Raw genomic sequence first — 18,651 nt, 5'->3', positions numbered from 1 at the left:
CTGTTCTAGGGCTTTTTACTATGTATGACAGCTTCTTCAACTTGTCTACTTAAGAAACTGCTGGAGAGGTCTTTGTCTCCAGGTGCACAACTGAGACACAGTCATTTGGGGGTGGGAAGAAGCACTCAGTTCTTTAAAATGATATCTGATTTCTGGTGGTAATTCTGCTAGAATGACTTTACCAATTTTTTTTTTCCAATACATCACAAAATCACATATTGGTCCACCAAAATATTTTAAGTTAACATTGAATAGAGAAGGGGCAAAACCATTTTCTTACTAATCTTATTCTACAGTGGTAGATCCTGTGGTAGAAGAATGGAAGGAAGTTCTATTGCTTCCTGAAAAAAAACAAGGCATTTCTAGTGAAACAGAAAAGGAGGAAAGTTGRAAAGACTGGGGGAAGGGAAAAAGGAGGAGAAGTACAGTTCTCTGTGAGTTAACCACAAAACTAACATCAATCTCATATGCCAGTTCCTTTGGAAATTTATTTGGAACACTAAGTTTTGTTCTGCTATGGAAACATTTGTATATAAAGTGCTTCTTGCTAAGTGTGTACATCTACTGTGGCTCATTCATAGCTTCCTGAGGAAAATACAGCTAAGAGATACGATCTGAAGAATGACTTCTTGGTTGCTGAACTGAATGGCTGAGGAGTGTTTGCTAAGTAATATAATTTGTCAAAATATATTAGCAATGTTAAACCTCTAAATAATGCAATGAAATTGTAACACTGAAAGGGAACTATCAAGCTTTGGTACACTGAGTGAAAATGGTGTAAACAGTGAGCATCTGTCATATAGTGTTTTTCTTATTATTCAATTTGCTTCCAAATAGTTCTACACCTGCCTATCAATTTTTACAATTATATGTGAAGTATAAAATACGAAGTTGTTAAAAATACTAGATATTCACTTGTTTGTGCTATCAGAAGACACTAAAAGACACAAAATATTTAATGACATGAATGCAGTATGGCGTGTCAGTACCTGACAACAAATGGCTTATTTTAAGCCATGTTTTTGTTTGCTCGATTAATGCAGGAAACATTAATAGGTGTTCATTCTAAGACAAGCATGGAACCCTTCAAGTCAAGATATGGAAKCAGTATGTACTAGGAGATGTCAATTTGTCACATCTATTGCAATCATGGCCAACTAGTTCCAAAATGGACTTTCAAAAATCTGTAATTTAATTGAAAGCTAAGTTTGTATGTGGCATGAAAGTGACTTTATTTTCTTTCTGTAGGGAAAGGTGACAATTGATTTTTCCAGAAGGGCTAGAATTATGTTGTTTTCTGACCTTGATTCTCTTTTATCTTTGTTTTTGTGAAGCTGCACAAAGTCAAATATATGAATACTCCTGTTTTTAACTACCGGATTTTTAAACACCAGATTTGATAGCAGTTGCTCTTTGTCCTCAATTCAAGTTCACTATAGACTTGAGCACTGGAGTAGTCCTTTTGAAACCAGCAATGCTTAATGAGAGAAATGTGCTTGTATTCCCTAACATTCAGAGAAGGCGCTTTCACAATGCACTTAGAGCATATTCAGATATTCTTAGCTTATATAGTCACATTTTAAGTGTTGTTCAGGCCTTTATTTTCTCTTTGTCTTCAGAATGTCTTTGTCATTGCTTGACTTTGCAGTCAAGAGGAARTATCTAAGATAATACCAGTGTTCTTATGGTGAATAAACAAATTATACAATTTGTATGGTAAAATCACTGACAACAAATTACTTGACTTTTGAATGCATTTCAAAACTCTAAATCTTCCTATTTGTTTTCACATGTGAAGTATTTGTTTATGGCATAGACATCCACCACTGTGAATAATGCAGTTTCTTCTCTCTCTATTCTTTCTCTATCTTCTAGYGTAGCAAAAGGCTGCAGTGGAAAGTATGTGTCTTTCCATCAGCTGGATCAAATTTCTTCCTCTTTAAATATTTCTGTTCTGGCTTCCTTGGTCTCAAGTTCATCTACCATTTCTCAAGRTCCATCCATCTCTGCAGTAGGATATATTGCTTGTTCTGGATTGCTTGTATTTTCCATTTCATTCCCCTTGCTCATGCTTCCATTCTATCCCTCCTCTGGGGTCTTTTTCTTCCTTCTTTTGTGCTACCTTCAGTCTGTGTTAGAAATTCCCTATTGCCAGAAATACATAACACAATCTTCTTTTTAAACTTTTGCTTCTTTTGCAAAGCCCCAATAATGAAAATTACTCACATAATGAAACTAAACATTCTAAAAAACATGCACACATGATATTCTAAAGGTCTTGAAAGGTCTTTTGAGGCAGCTGCCTGCCAAGTGTCACATCTTGGTGCCTGTCTTTCATTCACTTACAGGCTGTCATTCATACTTGAACAGCCGACCACATGTTGTTTTAGGCAYATAGAGTGAGAGGATGGGGAGAGACCACAGGGTGAGAGCTGCAGGTGAGTGTATGCAGCCCAATGAAGTCACACAGTCCAAAGATCCAGAAGAAGGGTGCAATTCCCAGTATTATACTATGTCATAATATTGCAGCCCCTCTCATATCAGAATAGCCCCACGTGCTTCCCTGGTTGCATGGCCTCATGTACAGATGCTCCTTGCCTAATAGGAGTGAAGAAAACGGAGGCATCTCATCTGTATAAGTGTGGAAGACAAGAGTCTGCTCCCWGTTAGCTTGATGTAAATATAAAGTCCAGTGTCCATATAAAGTCCAGTGTAAATATGAAGTTCAGGTGTCCATCCTATACATTGATATGCTCTTAAGAGAGTATCTTAAAGGGAATATGCTTCTCTGTTGTTCTTTATAAGGTGGCGTATGCAATCTAACTTCTTAGATAAATGATACAAGTTGCTCCAGACTACGTCTGTGGCATAGCAATGCAGTAGATAAATGCCTGTATTAGACTCTGGAGTTAGTCAGATCAAAATACCGTTTTTGCCATGTTTGGTTCAAGCCAAAAGCAGAAATGTTTCTCCTTCCTTTTATCTCTGTCTTCAGGAAAAAGCCTTTTGTCTGTTGTTTTTGTTTGCCAGTGTTTACCTAKAATACTCCCACATTTAGCCACTCTGTGTAGGTGGATCTTAGACAAGGCAGTCTATGTGCTTAATAGTATCACCAGAGATGAACATGAATATGCTCATCACCAGAGATGAGCATATCCACCAATAAGAATAGCTTGAAGGGCTTTTTGTCAGAGAACTTGACACTTGCTTATGAACTATGACTAACATTGCCACTTAAAACACTGTGTATGTTTATTTTATAAGCCATATGGCCCAAACTGTGCTAGTGTTATACATGTGTGAAAGAAAGTTCAGGTAAATTTAATTCCTTTCGACTGCTGAGCCATGCAGTAAAAAGTTTCCACAGTAATATAGTTACTGTATTTTGTTTTGCATAATTTATTGCTGTTTCCCCTGGTTATGTCTGTATTCTGTATTTCTTTCTTTTGGAAAAAAAAACACATTATTTTCAGGGGGAAAAAGAGAGAATACTAATTAAGTCCTGCAAAACTATTGTTGCATATRTTTTATCTGAAAGAAAATTTGAAATGCAGGGTCATTAGCTTGAAGTTGAGAGATTTCATCTGAAGTTTTTGCTGATGGAGAATTCAAAACCTGTGAATATGTATCTTTTTTATCTTTTTTTAATCTTTTTTATTCTGTGGCAACTTTGCAGAATAGTTAATGGAAATGAATTAATAATCCTTACTAACCAGTTAGACCTTTTCCCCTTTCACACAGAATCACAGAATGGTTGAGATTGGAAGGGACCTCTAGAGATCATCAACCCTCCTGCTCGAGGAGGCACACCTAGAGCACACGGCACAGGGTGGCATCCAGGTGGGTTTGGAGATCTCCAGAGGAGGAGACTCCACAACCTCCCTGGGCAGCCTGTTCCAGGACCCTGTTCACCCTCACAGGAAAGAAGTTCTTCCTCACATGGAGGTGGAACTGCCTGTGTTTCAGCTTGTACCCACTGCCCCTTGTCCTTTCACTGGCCACCACCAAGAAGAGTTTGCTGTTTAAAATATTATCTATAAAAAATAGTAGATAAGAAGTTTTCAGAGTAATACAAGATTTAAAGATGTGCAGCATATCATTTTTGCTTGACAAGAGCTCTCWGTCAGGTATCCAGTGAGTAGTTGTGGCACATCTCACATGGTACGTGAGAGTAAATCTTCTCAGATTACTTTTTTTTTTTCCCCCCTAATTACTAGTTGAAATTTAAAATATTTTACTGTAATTCTGCTGTGGGTTTCTGAAATAAGTAGTAGCCACATTCCTAGGTGAATGTTCAGGGAAAAGTAATGCAGGAATTGTGTGTAGAGGATGATACAGCCAGAATGCTTAAGATACAGTGCAGGTCTGACTTTTTTGTGTCCTTAATCTGAAACAGGGTAATGCGTCAGTGCATTGATTTGTTATTGGAGGGTTGCTAAAAAAATGTATGGAGTTGCTCTCAGTGGAATTTATTTCATATTTAAATGTGATGCATTTTACTAGGCATGTTTTTTTCTTACAATTAGTGGTTAAGATGTCATTAGATAACACACACACACACACACACACACACACACACACACACACACACACACACACACACTACATACCATTTAGAGGATGCAGTTCCTTTCTTCTGACATAAATATTGCTTCCACAAAAAAGATGCCATATGCTGCAAAGAAATGACAAAACACTTTAAGGAATATGCACACAAGCATGTTGCTTAGCTCGATTGAAATGAGCCCATGCATAAACCAGGARAGTGTGAAGATGGCTGTGAGCTCTATCCTGATTTTTTACCTTACAASAAACTGACAAAATGATCCGTGATGGTAAAAGGTGGTTATTTTTGGCAAGCTATATCAATTTCCTATTCACACAGCAACTGGTGGCTACTAAAAATAGCCCTGTTTTAGTACCAGTTAGGAATCTGGCCGTATTGCCACACAAACAACATGMACAAATAAAAACTAAGATCTCGTATTCTGGTATTTCATTCGAGCCCACTCATCAAGCTTAGTTTGCTGCCATTTGAAAGCTATTGAAAAGCCATTAACTGGCAGGACTGTGAGAGCCGCAGTGCAGCAGCACACCTCAGTGCTGGGAGAATGTGGCTGCAAGTGCACACCAATTAAATCCTTCTATTCCTGGGGATGTGGGATTAGGAGCGGTGTCAATCAATTCTGCTACAATAGCACGTGCAGCAGTCATGGTTGGAGACACAGAGAGGTTTATCGTAGCTCCAGCAGCCGGGTGAGGATGACTCGGGAGCCTCTGCAAGATTGTGGAACAGAAGCTGCATTAAATAATCTATTCTGAGGTGCACTGGATACCTGAGGAAGTGCTCTAAATAATGCATTTCCTGGGCATGACAGTTGTAGCAGAAGAGAATGCTGAAACCTGTAGCAAGCCTGCAGCCTGAGATGAAAGCATGTCTCATTACCATTTTATCAAATGCTGTAAGTAAAAAGCCAAATGATTATTTCAATTATAAGTCTGTCTTTGTTATTTTCTGAGGTGTGTCTTTTCAATGAATATGCAAAAGCAGAAGGCAGATGCTGCATGATGTCAGTGTAGTAGTCAGGAAGGGGAGTTGTTACTTTGCATGTGAATATGCAGGCAATGTTTCTCTTTTCTTCTCTGTTCAGGGGTAACCTCATTGTGTGATAATGCTCTGATGCTGAAGTTCATAGTGATTAGCTTTTAAACTTTTTTTTTTTATTTTTTATTTTTTTTAAATCATTCACTGAAGAAAACAGCATCCCRAAGGAAGCAGCATGCCATTCATAATGTTATGTTAGAGATTCCTGTAAGGACAACCTTGGGCATGACTCTGGAATTTATCAGAGCAATACAAATGAGAATAGTTTCATAATTACGAGCATATCTCATCATCTATTATAGATCAAACCTTTAGCATCACTCCTTAATGGCTATTTGATGTGAATGACTTAAAAAAAAAAAAAACAAAAAACTTTTACCCTTGTATCATACAAGATACCCCCTTAAGGACTGAAATTAGGAGCTATGCTAAATGTATTGATTCAATGCAGAGCAAATTCCTAGCAGCATTTTTTGGGGGGGGTTYTGCCTTTCAAGACTGTGCTTGTTTTCATAGTTTCATGGTTTTCTGGCTTTTTATTTTTGCCTTTTAAAATATCCAGTAAATAAACAATAAATTATTGYTTAAATGCTTGTTTTAGATGGTGACAAGTACTTTGTTAGCAATGCATATTTCTTTTTTTTACTGCAGGACTTGGAAAACTTGAGACTTTTAGTTATATATGACATGGCACACATACGTAAAAGATTTTTATCTAATAAGGTGATTTCTGAAACTGTTTTTAATATACTGTGTTACTATTAAGAAATCAAGCATGTTATTCTTTGATATTTTAGCATGCAAATAAGGTGCCTTGGAAGTAATTTCCTAATTCAAGGAGAAATGAAATACTAGGGTTTCCTCTTTTCTGGATTCAGTGGGATTTTTATGTGCAATTGCTTTTCACAGCAGTAGGACTTAAAAACTGGAATTCTCTGTTCCTGCAGAGAAGGATGGGTTACTTTAGTTTCACTGTGCAGTTTTAAGGGTGCATTTTAAGAATAAGTCTGCAGGCTTGTCATTAAACTTGATATATGCAAATGAGGAATTTGCAGCATAATAGCCATCTTGAAGATGTCAGAAAAGTATTGTTCTGTCTATTTTTACCGCAGAATGACTTTCTTAAATTTAACCTGTATCAATCAATTATATAGATAGCTGTGTATGTTCAATAGCATATTATAAATGTAACTCCTCAGTGAAGCTATAGGTTCCTTAACGGGAAAGAGATAAGGATGACTCTGAGGATCTCTGATTTAAAAGATGTAAATTGTGACTCCTTGGGATGCTTATTGCATTGGTTAGAGGGCAGGGATGAAAGACAAAAATGCACTACAGGGAAAAGTGAATGTACAGTTTTCAAAATATTATATGCTTCCTGTTTTCCAAATTCAGAATTTAGTAATAAGGAATTTCTCACTAAATTACTAAATCAGTACTTTACCGCATAACATGGTTTCCTTCTAAATAGTGATGGATGCTTATTGTAGCTGGTCGGAAGGACTTTTCCCTGCTTGTTCTTCTCCATACAAAATTAGCAAATGTGCTTCGTTCCATCTCCACCTGTAATTAGAGCAGGAGAAATGCTTCCTTCCTATGCCTCTCCTGAGCATTCCCATTTCACTTAGCATGCCAATAGCATTGCTGATCTCTGCATTTGGCAGCTGGGGTCAATTGTGGACAAGGGCTGAATGCAGGATGGCAGCACCAGGGATGTTCTGAGATGTGCTGAGAGCAGCTGAACCAGCCCATGGCTACAGGATAACTCTTTACACCCTGTGCTATATTTAATCCATCACACTGGCAATTTCTTTATCAGTGGGAAAAGATATTGAACCACAGGAAATGCGTTTCCAGACAGTGTGGCCTCTGAGTTGACTTTGGGGATAGGGGAAATATTTAAAAGGTGGAAACTAGTGGTTCTTGAAAGCTGATGTTTTATGAACTGTAGTGCTTTGTGCTTGACTTTTGCAGATGTTTGCACTTTTTTTTTCTTCTTTTTGTCTAATCTCTGCAGACTAGACTGTGATGAGGTCAGTTGTGACTTACTATTCGTCTCCTACCAGTATAGCATAATTGACTGATATTCTTTTTTTCTTTTTCTTTTTCTCTTTCTTTTTGTATATATTTTTCAATGCATTGTTCCCACTAGGAAGCTGTGAAGACGAGATATACTGTATCACTCGGTCCCCTTCATCCTTTTGTCATAGGGTCATAGCATATTCACATTTGAGAGTGACCCTGGGAGGTCACTGGTCCAACCTGGTCTAAGCAGATGTGGGGTTAAAGGAGGGCAATGTCCAGCAAGGGCTGTCCCTATCTCCCATCCTGGTGATGCTCTGCGATGATGCTCTCTGCTGCTTGATGCCTACCATCATACCGACCTTCAACTGGCAACTGGAGCATTTAAGATACACAGACAGTATTCATCCCAAATTTGTTAATCATGTCCATCCATGGAGGGTCCACCTGTTTTACGTTGTTATTACTAATGGCCTTCTTCTTTTGTAGCCACATACCTTTGCTGCCTAGAGCTGTCTTTGCCCATGCTTCTTTGCAAAGGGAAGGGTAAGCAATATAATATAGGCTATCTAGAAGAGAGACTACATAGGGGAATACCATGTTATCTGTGTGCTGCATACCTTCTTATCTCAGGATGTGTGTGACACTGCACAGATGTATTTAATTAGGYAGCACTTTGCTGCTATCTTCTTTCCCTTGTCAATGACATAAGTATCATCATATCTGTGTTACGGCCACAGTTTTCTACCTGTCTTCTGGAGGTCTGTGGACTTCTTCTATTGGATCTGCCAAGGTAACTATGAAGAACAAGACTATTCTCAATAGACTTAAATTCACTTTGCTCAGATTAAATTCTCTTTGCTCACTCAGAGTCTAATTTCCACTGTAAATATTCCAGTGATCTGTAAATCCAAAAAAGAATTAAAACCTTTGTAACAAGTTATGCACATACCAGCTAAAAATCTGAGCAAAGTGAATTCATCCAAATATTAGGTCATCAAGTCTAAACACCATAATCTACTTTTTTGGGGGGTGGTCTTATCTTTGTTGCTGTTTCATTTAAGTCCTTTGTATGAAATTCAAAACATGGAATTGTGTTTGTAATAGACCAGTACTTACAGAGAAGCAGGATGAAAATATTAATTTGATGCTTATTGGTAAATTTCATCCAGGATTTGAATCAAGATAAAAAACAAGTACAATAATTTTCTCCAGCATCCAGACCTTGTTAGCCTCAGCATAGAAAATTAATAAGAATAAAAGATGCTCTGAAAGATTTGGCCTTTATAATGTTGTTATAACCTCTTAAGAGATTTTGTAATCTATAATGATTTATTYCTTCTCTGTGTTGCTTCCTACTCATATAGTTTTGACTTGTCTGCAATCTTAGAGACATTAATTGCATTTTTTATCTTGCAAGGCTGAAGCCAGCAGTGAAATACTTGGAGGTGTCATGTGGAATATTTTTCACACTATTTCASAAAATATTTTAGAATAAAGTTTTTATCTTATGAATATAGAAAGGTAAAGTTTATAGATTACTGTTACAGTTTATATTTAATTTAATTTTGCCTCATTTTTTTCATAGCTTGCTGTTTTTATGCTTTTTTTTTTCTTTCAACAGAATTATTAACCACTAGAGCACTTAAAAAAGTGGCATGAACTTTTCACCCAGGGTGTCTCTTTCACCTGGGTTATAGGACTTAGTGCCTTATCACGTTGTGGAATATTTTGATGGAAACAGATATATTGCCCCAAACTCTCAGTTAGCTCTTCAAATTCAGACTGTGAGCTTTTGCCAAGTAATTCAGCAGTTCTTACATTACCAGAATGTTCTGCAGCTCCTGGCTTGTGCCATGATAAACCTTATGCAGCTTACCTGAACCTTATGCAGCTTGGAAAGATGTGAGGGAAGATGGTACTTGATACRCTAGTGTTAGTTTACAGACAAGTGGGAATCAAATTGGTTCTTCTGTGACTGAAGAGGCAATGCTACGTRTGAAACACATTTGAGACACTCATGTCGTCACTGATGTGCTGAGATAGACTGTGAGATTTTCATGTATTTTTTGGTAGAGTGAACATTGCAATTTAGATTGAATAGGAAAAGACCAGGAGCCTGAAAAAACATTCAAGTCCCTGAATTGGTCTATGATAAAGGAACATGTTGCTCTTAAGGCAAAGTGTGTGCAGGATGTACAATGGTCCAACGTGTAGAGATGGTACATAGATGCTCTGTCACAGTGGACCATCAGTGACATGGAAGAACTATCAGAATCTTCAGAGTCTTTTCCCTTTCTCATGAACAGGTTTTCTTCTGCCCCAGGGTCTAGTAGGAGATAGTATTCATTCAGTTAGGTCCCTCTGATAGCGTTCCTCTGAACTCTTGTGTCCTTTTGCTGCATAAGCCTGCTGCTGTCCAGGAGCTYAGGGCACAAAAAAAAGCCCATTTAYGCATATGGYAGGAAGGGGAGCGGCAAATAGAAGCAAGATGTCTATGCCAGCATCTATTCAACAGCCTTTCCTTTCATTTAAGCTGATATTTCATTATTGTGTCAGCCAGCTCTAGCTCTGTGGTTTATTTCTGCAGTAAGAGAGCTAAGTGCAGTATGGCTGCAGAGAAAATTACCTTTACCTTGTACATGCTTATGACACAGTGACCTATGGCATAAGGTTAAGATTATTACTGAAATGAGAGATTGAACATAAATGAGAGAACCTACCTGCACAAAATGAGATTGGGAGAAAAAGAGGGCTTTATTCCCAGAAATTCCAGAAAGAACAAGGGGATCAGCTGGATGGGACATGAGGATGAGACATGAGGAAATGATTCTCATGAGTCATTTCTCTTTCTCTACTTCTGGGACAACAAAAGGCTTTTTAAGGAAAGGTAATAATTTCAGAAGGTTGTTGCCTGGTTAAATACAGAAGAGTCATGCYAATAGAGTACATAATATTTCTTATTCCATTTTGACAGACCGAGTCTGAATCTAAATTTGTAACTGATGCGCACAGTGTATATAGATTAAAAATTKTGTTATTGGTATGATAATTAAGATATCATGAAGGGTATCTGGAAAATGAGGTAAACAGTGCTTTTTAGTTCTACAATGAAGTTTTTTTTTTCATGAGAGTGAATATCAGGAAAGAAGTAAAAAGAACTTTAATTTGATATCTGTATTTAGACATGAAAGGTGAAAAAAAAGTACAACTATAATATTTGCCCCTTTGTAAAACTCATCATTTAATAATTTGAAGAGTGTGCATTTAAGTGAATAAAACATTTTCTACTGATGGTAACAACTCATTGCTTTGAGTAGCATGTGGAGATTATAAATAGAAGATTTATATTAAATTGCTATTAGGAAAAAAAAACAGTTTGAAATTGCCGCAAGAGAAGCAATATTAACTTTGACATTTGAAGACCACAAGATTTCCAGTGTAATATTATGCTAAGAATAGGTTCTGGTAATAGCATTTGTCATGTAAATTACAGTCATCCCAAAAATAATTTCCTATTTCATCATTCCGTTTCCCTCTGGAAAAAAAACTGTAATGACAGAGACGCATCAGCATTTTCTGTGAAAAACTTTATCATGAATTTCACATTATAAAGAAGTCTCTTATATTTGCAGTACTTTAATCACATTTTTTCTTTTTTTTTCCTTTTTCTGCCAGCAAAGAAATTAAGCTATTTAGAAAAATAAGATGAAAGAAGATTGTAAAGGTCACCATACTACACAGCATGCTTGAAACATCAGAATTCCAGTTTTACATTTTAGGAGATTAGTGCAAAAATAGAAAACAGYGAAAACAATCTGAAATTTTCTATATCCAATTATGTAAATTTTGCCAATTTGTATTATATATTTTTTGAAAACTTTGAGGTTGTGAAACCTATTTTCATTCTTGAAAGAAGTTCTTATTCTAAATTATCACAATTGCTTTTCTTTCTCATTTATGAAAAAAAATACAGTCTCATGCGGAATTTTGCATCTGCATCAAAATTGCCACAGGATAAAAAAATAAAGGAATTAAAATTTGAAATTAAAGAAATTTGATGGTATGTCTTACTGAAGAACTATCAAAGCTAATAATTACATATTTGATTGCTTCTTAAAAGATATSATTTCCTTTTATTTGTTTTCAAGCAACTGTCTTTAGTGAAAACAGCAACAAAATAAGACTTGCTAAAAGAAATCTYCAAATTCTAGCATTTTATTGCTCAGAGAGTACATTACATGGGTCAGTTGGCTGTAATTTATAAATACATAAATGTCAATAATATGAAGTTCAACAAGGGCAAGTGCAGGGTCCTGCACTTSGGRAGGAATAACCCCGGACACCAGTASAGATTAGGGGTGGACCTGYTGGAGAGCAGCCCTGCAGAGAGGGACCTGGGTGTCATGGTGGATGACAAGATGACCATGAGGCAGCAGTGTGCCCTGGTGGCCAAGAAGGCCAAYGGGATCCTGGGGTGCATTAAGAAGAGCGTCTCCAGCAGGTCGAGGGAGGTGATCGTCCCCCTATACACAGCCCTGGTAAGGCCACATCTGGAGTACTGTGTCCAGTTCTGGGCTCCCCAGKACAAGAGGGATGTGGAGCTGCTGGAGAGAGTCCAGCGCAGGGCTACCAGGATGATCAGGGGCCTGGAACATCTGTCCTATGAGGAAAGGCTGAGAGAGCTGGGGTCTGTTCAGCCTGGAGAAGAGAAGGCTGAGGGGGGACCTGATCAGTGTCTATAAATACCTCAAGGGAGGCAGTGAGGAGGAGGGGCTGGCCTGTTTTCAGTGGTGGCCAGCGATAGGACTAGAGGAAACGGCCACAAGCTGAGGCACCAAAAGTTCTCCAGGAACTTAAGGAAAATTTCTTGACAGTGAGGGTGACAGAGCCCTRGARCAGGCTGCCCAGAGAGGTTGTGGAGTCTCTTTCTTTGGAGATCTTTAAAACGCGCTTGGAYGCAGCCCTGTGCCACGTGCTCTAGGTGACCCTGCGTGAGCAGGGGGGTTGGACTCGATGACCTCTGAGGTCCCTTCCAACCTTAAGCATTCTGTGATCATCATATCCGCTTTCTTTGCCAATTCATTTCTTGTACACTGAAATATGGCTGTATATAACAAGTTCTCCCCATCTATAAGGTGATACAGAGACCCTGCTGGATTTAGGCAATTTTAATTTTTTGTGGTCCAGTAATACATTTGGCAAGGAATGTGACCAGGAGGGCACAGTATAGGAGTAGGGTATTTGTCATCTATTACTAGTTTTTTACCCAGTTGAATACAAAAGTTCCCATAGGCTTTCCCCTTGCAACTGTTTTATTCTCTTTTACTTCAACATGGTTTTAAAACAGARGATAGCTTTTTCAGGAAGAGGCAAAATGTGGGATGTTGTCTGTCTGGCTGGATATCCCATTATGAATGTTTTTCCATGCAGCATGACTTTTCAGAAGTGATGGAAGTCATATTTAGATCATGTAGACAGACAGCAAATCTGGGGCATACCACCTCAGGTTGATGGAGTCCTGCTGTGGTGCCATTTRATGAAAAACCTGTTATGAAATATGACATACAAAAATATATATGAGACTTTGTAAAGACATCTCCTGAAAATAGTGTGCTCTGTTAAGGTTGTCTTTTAAAAGTTAATTTCTGTTTTTCAAATATAATCCTGTTACTAGACAAGGAATCTGTAAAAGTTTTGTAAATGGTAGCATCCAAGCTGAGAGGAAGCAAACAGGGAGACAAGTCTTTAGAAAATTTCATTTTTTTTTCAATCTTTATAGAGAGGATAATAATATCTGTAGGTAACTTACTAGAAGAGGCTATTAAAAAATATGTGAAATCAGTACATGCCATAACTGACACTCAGTTGTATGTGAAACAGAGAAATTTTATATTCAAACTGCAGTTGAAATGAATGCTTAGTTCTTCAGATATTTTGCCTATTACATAAATATTTGATTTGTGCTGTTAGTTAGTTACAAGTGTAAATGATGGASAATTATGAAAAGTAAAGCACATAAATCAATCTAAACAACATAATTATTCCTAATCACCAATGAATATGTAGTTTTTGTGTTTGAAAAACACTTTTTCAGTCTTTTGAGTCATGAAGTTGGAGCTGCATTAATAATTTCTGTAATGTCTACTTTAATTTCCTTAATAGCTTTGAAGCATTCTTTGTATGTTTGTCTAGTTACTTTATCAGTAAAGAGCTTAGAGGTTCCTGTAAACTGGGAGTCCATTGGTTCTCACTGTGCCCTTTTACAGTTTGTCAGAAGATCTGGAGTTGTTTCCCCTTGCTTTTCCACAAGAGATGAATGATTCAGAGGGTTGTCCATGTTACTTAACCCAAAAGTGATAAAGTGATGCTKCTATCATGTACTCACACTCAAATATGAAACAATGCTCCTCTGTACCTATTGTATGTTATAATCCCCCATATTGTAGTTATAATCCCCCCACAGTGTAGTGTGACCCCACAGCATGGGGTTAGCTGTGAATGTGAGAGGTGAACTGAAGACACTGTGGCAAGCTGTATCGCTAGGACAACTGCTCAGGCTGCCTTAACTGACTTTCTTAAAAGAAGACTGAGTGGAGACTAGCCAAAGTCCTTGGCATGACAGTCACAGCCCAAGCTTAGCTAGGACATACCCAGTAACTATGCCTACACTGTGTGGGGAGAGGAAAGGTCTGTTGTGTGCCAATGGTGTAGCTCCACATAGCAGAGGCTGTGCCAGTGGACTTTAGGGGAAGGCTTTCTTTAGCAAAGCTATGCAGGACCATCCCATGCAGGGAGGCCAGAGGTGGCTGAAGGAGCTGCCTTGAATTCCTGAGGTAACACACTGCTGTGCCTTTTTTTGTTCTTTTTCTATAGCAATCCCCCAATGAAGGGGGCTCAATCAAGGCATCTTGCACTCCTGCCTGGTAATCTCATCTATGTATGTTGTTTTTGTCCTCACACTCTGCTTAAATGTCCAATATAAAGTCTTTTTTTTTTTCTTTCCTCATTCATTTCCTTTTTATGTTCTATAACCTTTTCTTTTTTTTTTTTTGTCTCACCCTTCACATTTCTGTTAACTTATCTCTCCTTAATCAATGCTTAGCTAAGCTATGCATATTTAATTCTTTTCATCTTTCCTCATAAATCAGTCCCTCAGGCCCCAGAGCCATTTGTGAGGGTCTTTTTGAACTCCTTCAGTTTAACTGTCTAGAATAGAGTGCAGTGTTGCTAATAAATTGCAATTCTGCAGAAAGGAGGTCATTTTTCCAATACTTTGGCTATTTGAAAGCTGAGATGGTAGTCTCTTGACCTACACCGAGCAGCAACCAAAGGCGTGCATATTAGTTCTCTGACAGAATTTTTGCATCTGGTTTTACTTTGMAGTAATCTCTGTAAATGTTTAAATAACATGTAGAAACATTTGGCACAGGATTTCCTTTCCTGTGTGCTTGCCAATCCTTATGGCTAAGTCTGTGAACCACTGTTTCATTTCTGGCTTTTGACTATCTGTGATGTATGATACCGAATATCCTCTTTGTCTTGAGCTATATTTACTTTCTTTTTGCTAAATTCACTGCATCCAGGCTTCTGCAAACTTTTGACGTATGTATTTTTTACCCAAATTTTCTGTAGTTCTCCAGTGCTGGAAATGCTATGTCTCTTGATTCCCCAGCATGTTTGCAGCCTAAATAGTCATACTTCAGAATGACTATTTTCTTCTAGCTTGCATATATCTAGATATATCTTAAAAATGTGTTAGGGGCAGCAACTTGTGTCAGATGACCACTGCTTTTTGATTGATTGCTTTAAAATCTCACTTCAGAGACAGACATAAACTATGTCTATCTATGTAAACTATTTCTGTGAAAATACAACAGTTAACTCTTTTAGGAGCAGTATCTTTTATCTTCAAGGATCAGATGGGCACTTTTAGCTTCATTTTCCTGAGGAAACAAAGCATATATGATTGTACTTTGTAGCAATAAAACATTTGTCTTTTAGCTTTTGGCCTCATCATAATTTCCAAACCAGCTGCCTGAATTCAAGAAAATATCAAAAAAATGGATTAATCATTACAGATTTTACTGAAACAAGTGAGTATTGTTTGGTACTACATTGTCTGAAAAAGATATACAACTATATCATTATGGTAAGAAAAGGTGGGGTTTTGATTTTTGTTTTTGTTTTACCACATGGATATCTCAGTTAGTTTAATAGCCGTTAAATTAAAGCTCTTGTCAGATAAGATATTGTATAATCTCAAGTATGTTCCAAGGAGGGTGAAGCATACTGCAAAACAGTACCTTTTTCCTTGGTGAAATATGTTGCTGTTCAGAATGGTCCTCTATACCACTTATCGCACTGTAAGCAGAAATAAAGATCTGGTGGTTGAACAGGAACTTTCCAAATGCCTTCATATGGACTTCACAAGAGACTTTCATTTAGCCTCAAAGGGTCTGTCCACACTTCATAATAAAACAGGGAAAGGCCTTCAATGACCACTGGTTTGGATTTGGATAGATCCAAGTAGCCTGTTCTGGGTTCTGTTGATAATGTGTAGAGTCCACTCCCAATAGTGTGGATGAAACTGTCCTAGATTATACACTCTGGGTCCTGTTCAATCTTTCTTCTATTTCCACAGGCTTGGTGGTCTCAAATACTGTCCCCTTCCCACAGACACTCATACTACTTACTAGACTCATACTACACCTTCATTGCTACATTATAAAAAAACCTTTTGATATGCTGCAGCACAGACTCCGCTTTAGAAGCTTTGACATTTAAAATGCACTAAAATTATGTCTTACAGCAGAGTAGCATCATATGATGCTCACAGGAGAATCTGGACCATATACTATGCAGTCAAGTTATGTCTCATTTGTTATACATGAACTGTCGCTGGTGTGAACATAAGCCATAACATTTAACTTAACTGGTGAACAAGAGATTGCTCTCTGCCTTTCTTTTATCAACCAGTACAGAGTTATCTAAAAATCAAACAAATAAATGGTAAAGTTTTTTTTTTTTTCTCTGTTTAGTAAGAGGCTATTGGATCCCAAATTTGAAGGTCCTTGTTCTTCAAATGGTCTTAAAGGACCTAAGAACACTAGTAAGTGTTTCAGCTTGGACTAGATGATCTCTAGAGACCTCTTCCAACCTCAACCATTCTGTGGTTCTGTGTGATTCTGTAGTCTTCATTCTGTGTGGTTCTGTAGTTAGACAGTCATTGTTTGGAGAAGCTTATTATGCTCCTGAAAACAGCTTGGGGGCTCTTTTTTTGGATGTTATTTGAAAAGAGATAAATGAATGAATGGATTAATGTTTTTTGCTCATCTCTGCTCTGAGTCTTTTTGATTGGAAACTCTGGTGCTCTAGAGCAGTCAATGACATTTTATTTCTGTTTCACAAAAGTTCTGGTATTTATGTAAGGAGAGTATGGAGGCAGCAGTTTTACAGTTACCAAAACATGAACACAAGTAAAGAAGTATGAACACAAGCAGTGTGCCCACTCATTTTGTTTGAATTCATGCAGTTGCTGGATGTCATCTACATGTTGGAGGAGGCCCGTGTTTAGGAATACATGCAGCACCTCCAAGAGCTGTCATCTGTACTGCCTGTGATCTCCTTGTGCTTCAACACAAGCAAAACAATATTTYTTTTTATTATTTCTAAAAATGGGGCATACCCCCTTTTTGTCTGTGCTTTAAATAAACATATTTTTGCATTAAAGGTGAAGTAGCGTTTGTGCAAATAGCTAGGTTGTTTTTCTTGAATAAGCTGCCATGCCCCTGTTGCCTTTTGCCTAGCACGTGCAGGTTACCGACTGCTATGTGATACAAAATAAAAAGTGCCAGGATAGTGCCCTCTGTTACATTTGGTTCCTTGTTATTCACTCCTTTCTACAAAGCAGAATCCTAAGTTGGTTAACTCGCTGATTTAAGTGTAATAATTTTTTTATGGAACRTTGCCGTAACTTCACTAAATTGCTGATAGATAGATAATAGAGTCTATTAGAAAGCATATAGAGTTGATTAATAGTTTCTGATAAGTAACTTCTCCTTGGTATCAGGCTGGGAATTGATTGCAGTTCCTGCTTAGCAGTCTAGTCACATCAAAAGGCTCTTGAAGAGCAGCATACAAGAGGAAGGCTTCACGAGAGGATGGTTGCTTAAATACGCTCAGTATCACTCTTCAGCAAAGACAGCATTGAGTGTTAAGCAGAAAATTGGGAAGCTTTATATTAAGTMATTTGAGAGGCCTAAGTTTGTAATTGCATCCAAAAGAGACTCGCTGGAGCCAAGAACAGGAGAACCAGATCAGCCCCTTTGCTGCAATGTARTTTATTCTCAGAAGACTTGGCATTAATTGAATGCTTTACATGAAGGTAAATAGTCTACATTTATACCACTCCCTCATGGCTGCCTGCTTGCAGGGTGAAGACTGGAACCAAGTGAAAAAGGAGAATAAGCCCACTACTACTGCAAACACAGCACTGCTGATTTAATGAAAATACTTTAGCTCTTAAAACCAAGCTGAATAGCTAGGAGTGCAATGCTTCAGTTACAGCTTAATAAATGTAAAGGAGAGGCTGTTCAAGTTGTATGTAATTTTTCCTGTGCTGAAAAAAAGGATTTTTAAGTACAAGTATTTTGATACTGACCTTAGTATGTCTGACCAATTTGATATGGATTTAAACTGATGTAGCCTCTTTTGTGAGTAAGAGGTATTTATTTTCCCAACTGGAAGATCAGGAGATAATGCATAATAAATTTTTRTATCAGAAGATGACAACTTTAATCAAATGCACTGATATGTATTATGGGCACCATGAATTCAGCTGGGCTACTGCATTTATGTTACTGATTTCACCTAGATTAGACTTCAACTGCATACATACTGATAAATTAATATTACTAATTTAATAAAATAAATTTAAATAATTTTCATTGTTGATAGCAGCAAAACACTATGTGTAGTAAAATCATTATGTATGTGCATGTTATAACAATGCATGTTACTGA

General features: G+C 37.5%; 1 protein-coding gene across 1 annotated transcript in view; it reads left to right on the top strand.

The window, feature by feature from the left end:
* The first annotated feature begins 5,198 nt into the window (after positions 1-5,198).
* The window catches only part of MYO16 (myosin XVI), a 272,053-nt gene continuing 258,600 nt past the window's right edge, over positions 5,199-18,651 (top strand). The window contains exon 1 of the mRNA XM_026034575.1: positions 5,199-5,462. Within this exon, the coding sequence (XP_025890360.1) occupies positions 5,435-5,462 (28 nt within the window). The 5' untranslated portion in view covers positions 5,199-5,434. The remainder of the gene's footprint in view (positions 5,463-18,651) is intronic.

This window comes from Nothoprocta perdicaria, unplaced genomic scaffold, assembly GCF_003342845.1.
Source record: "Nothoprocta perdicaria isolate Ctin4 unplaced genomic scaffold, notPer1 scaffold_148, whole genome shotgun sequence".
NCBI classification, from domain to species: Eukaryota; Metazoa; Chordata; class Aves; order Tinamiformes; family Tinamidae; genus Nothoprocta; species Nothoprocta perdicaria.
Note: the sequence above shows the minus strand (reverse complement) of the source record. Positions and strands in the feature narration are given on the sequence as shown.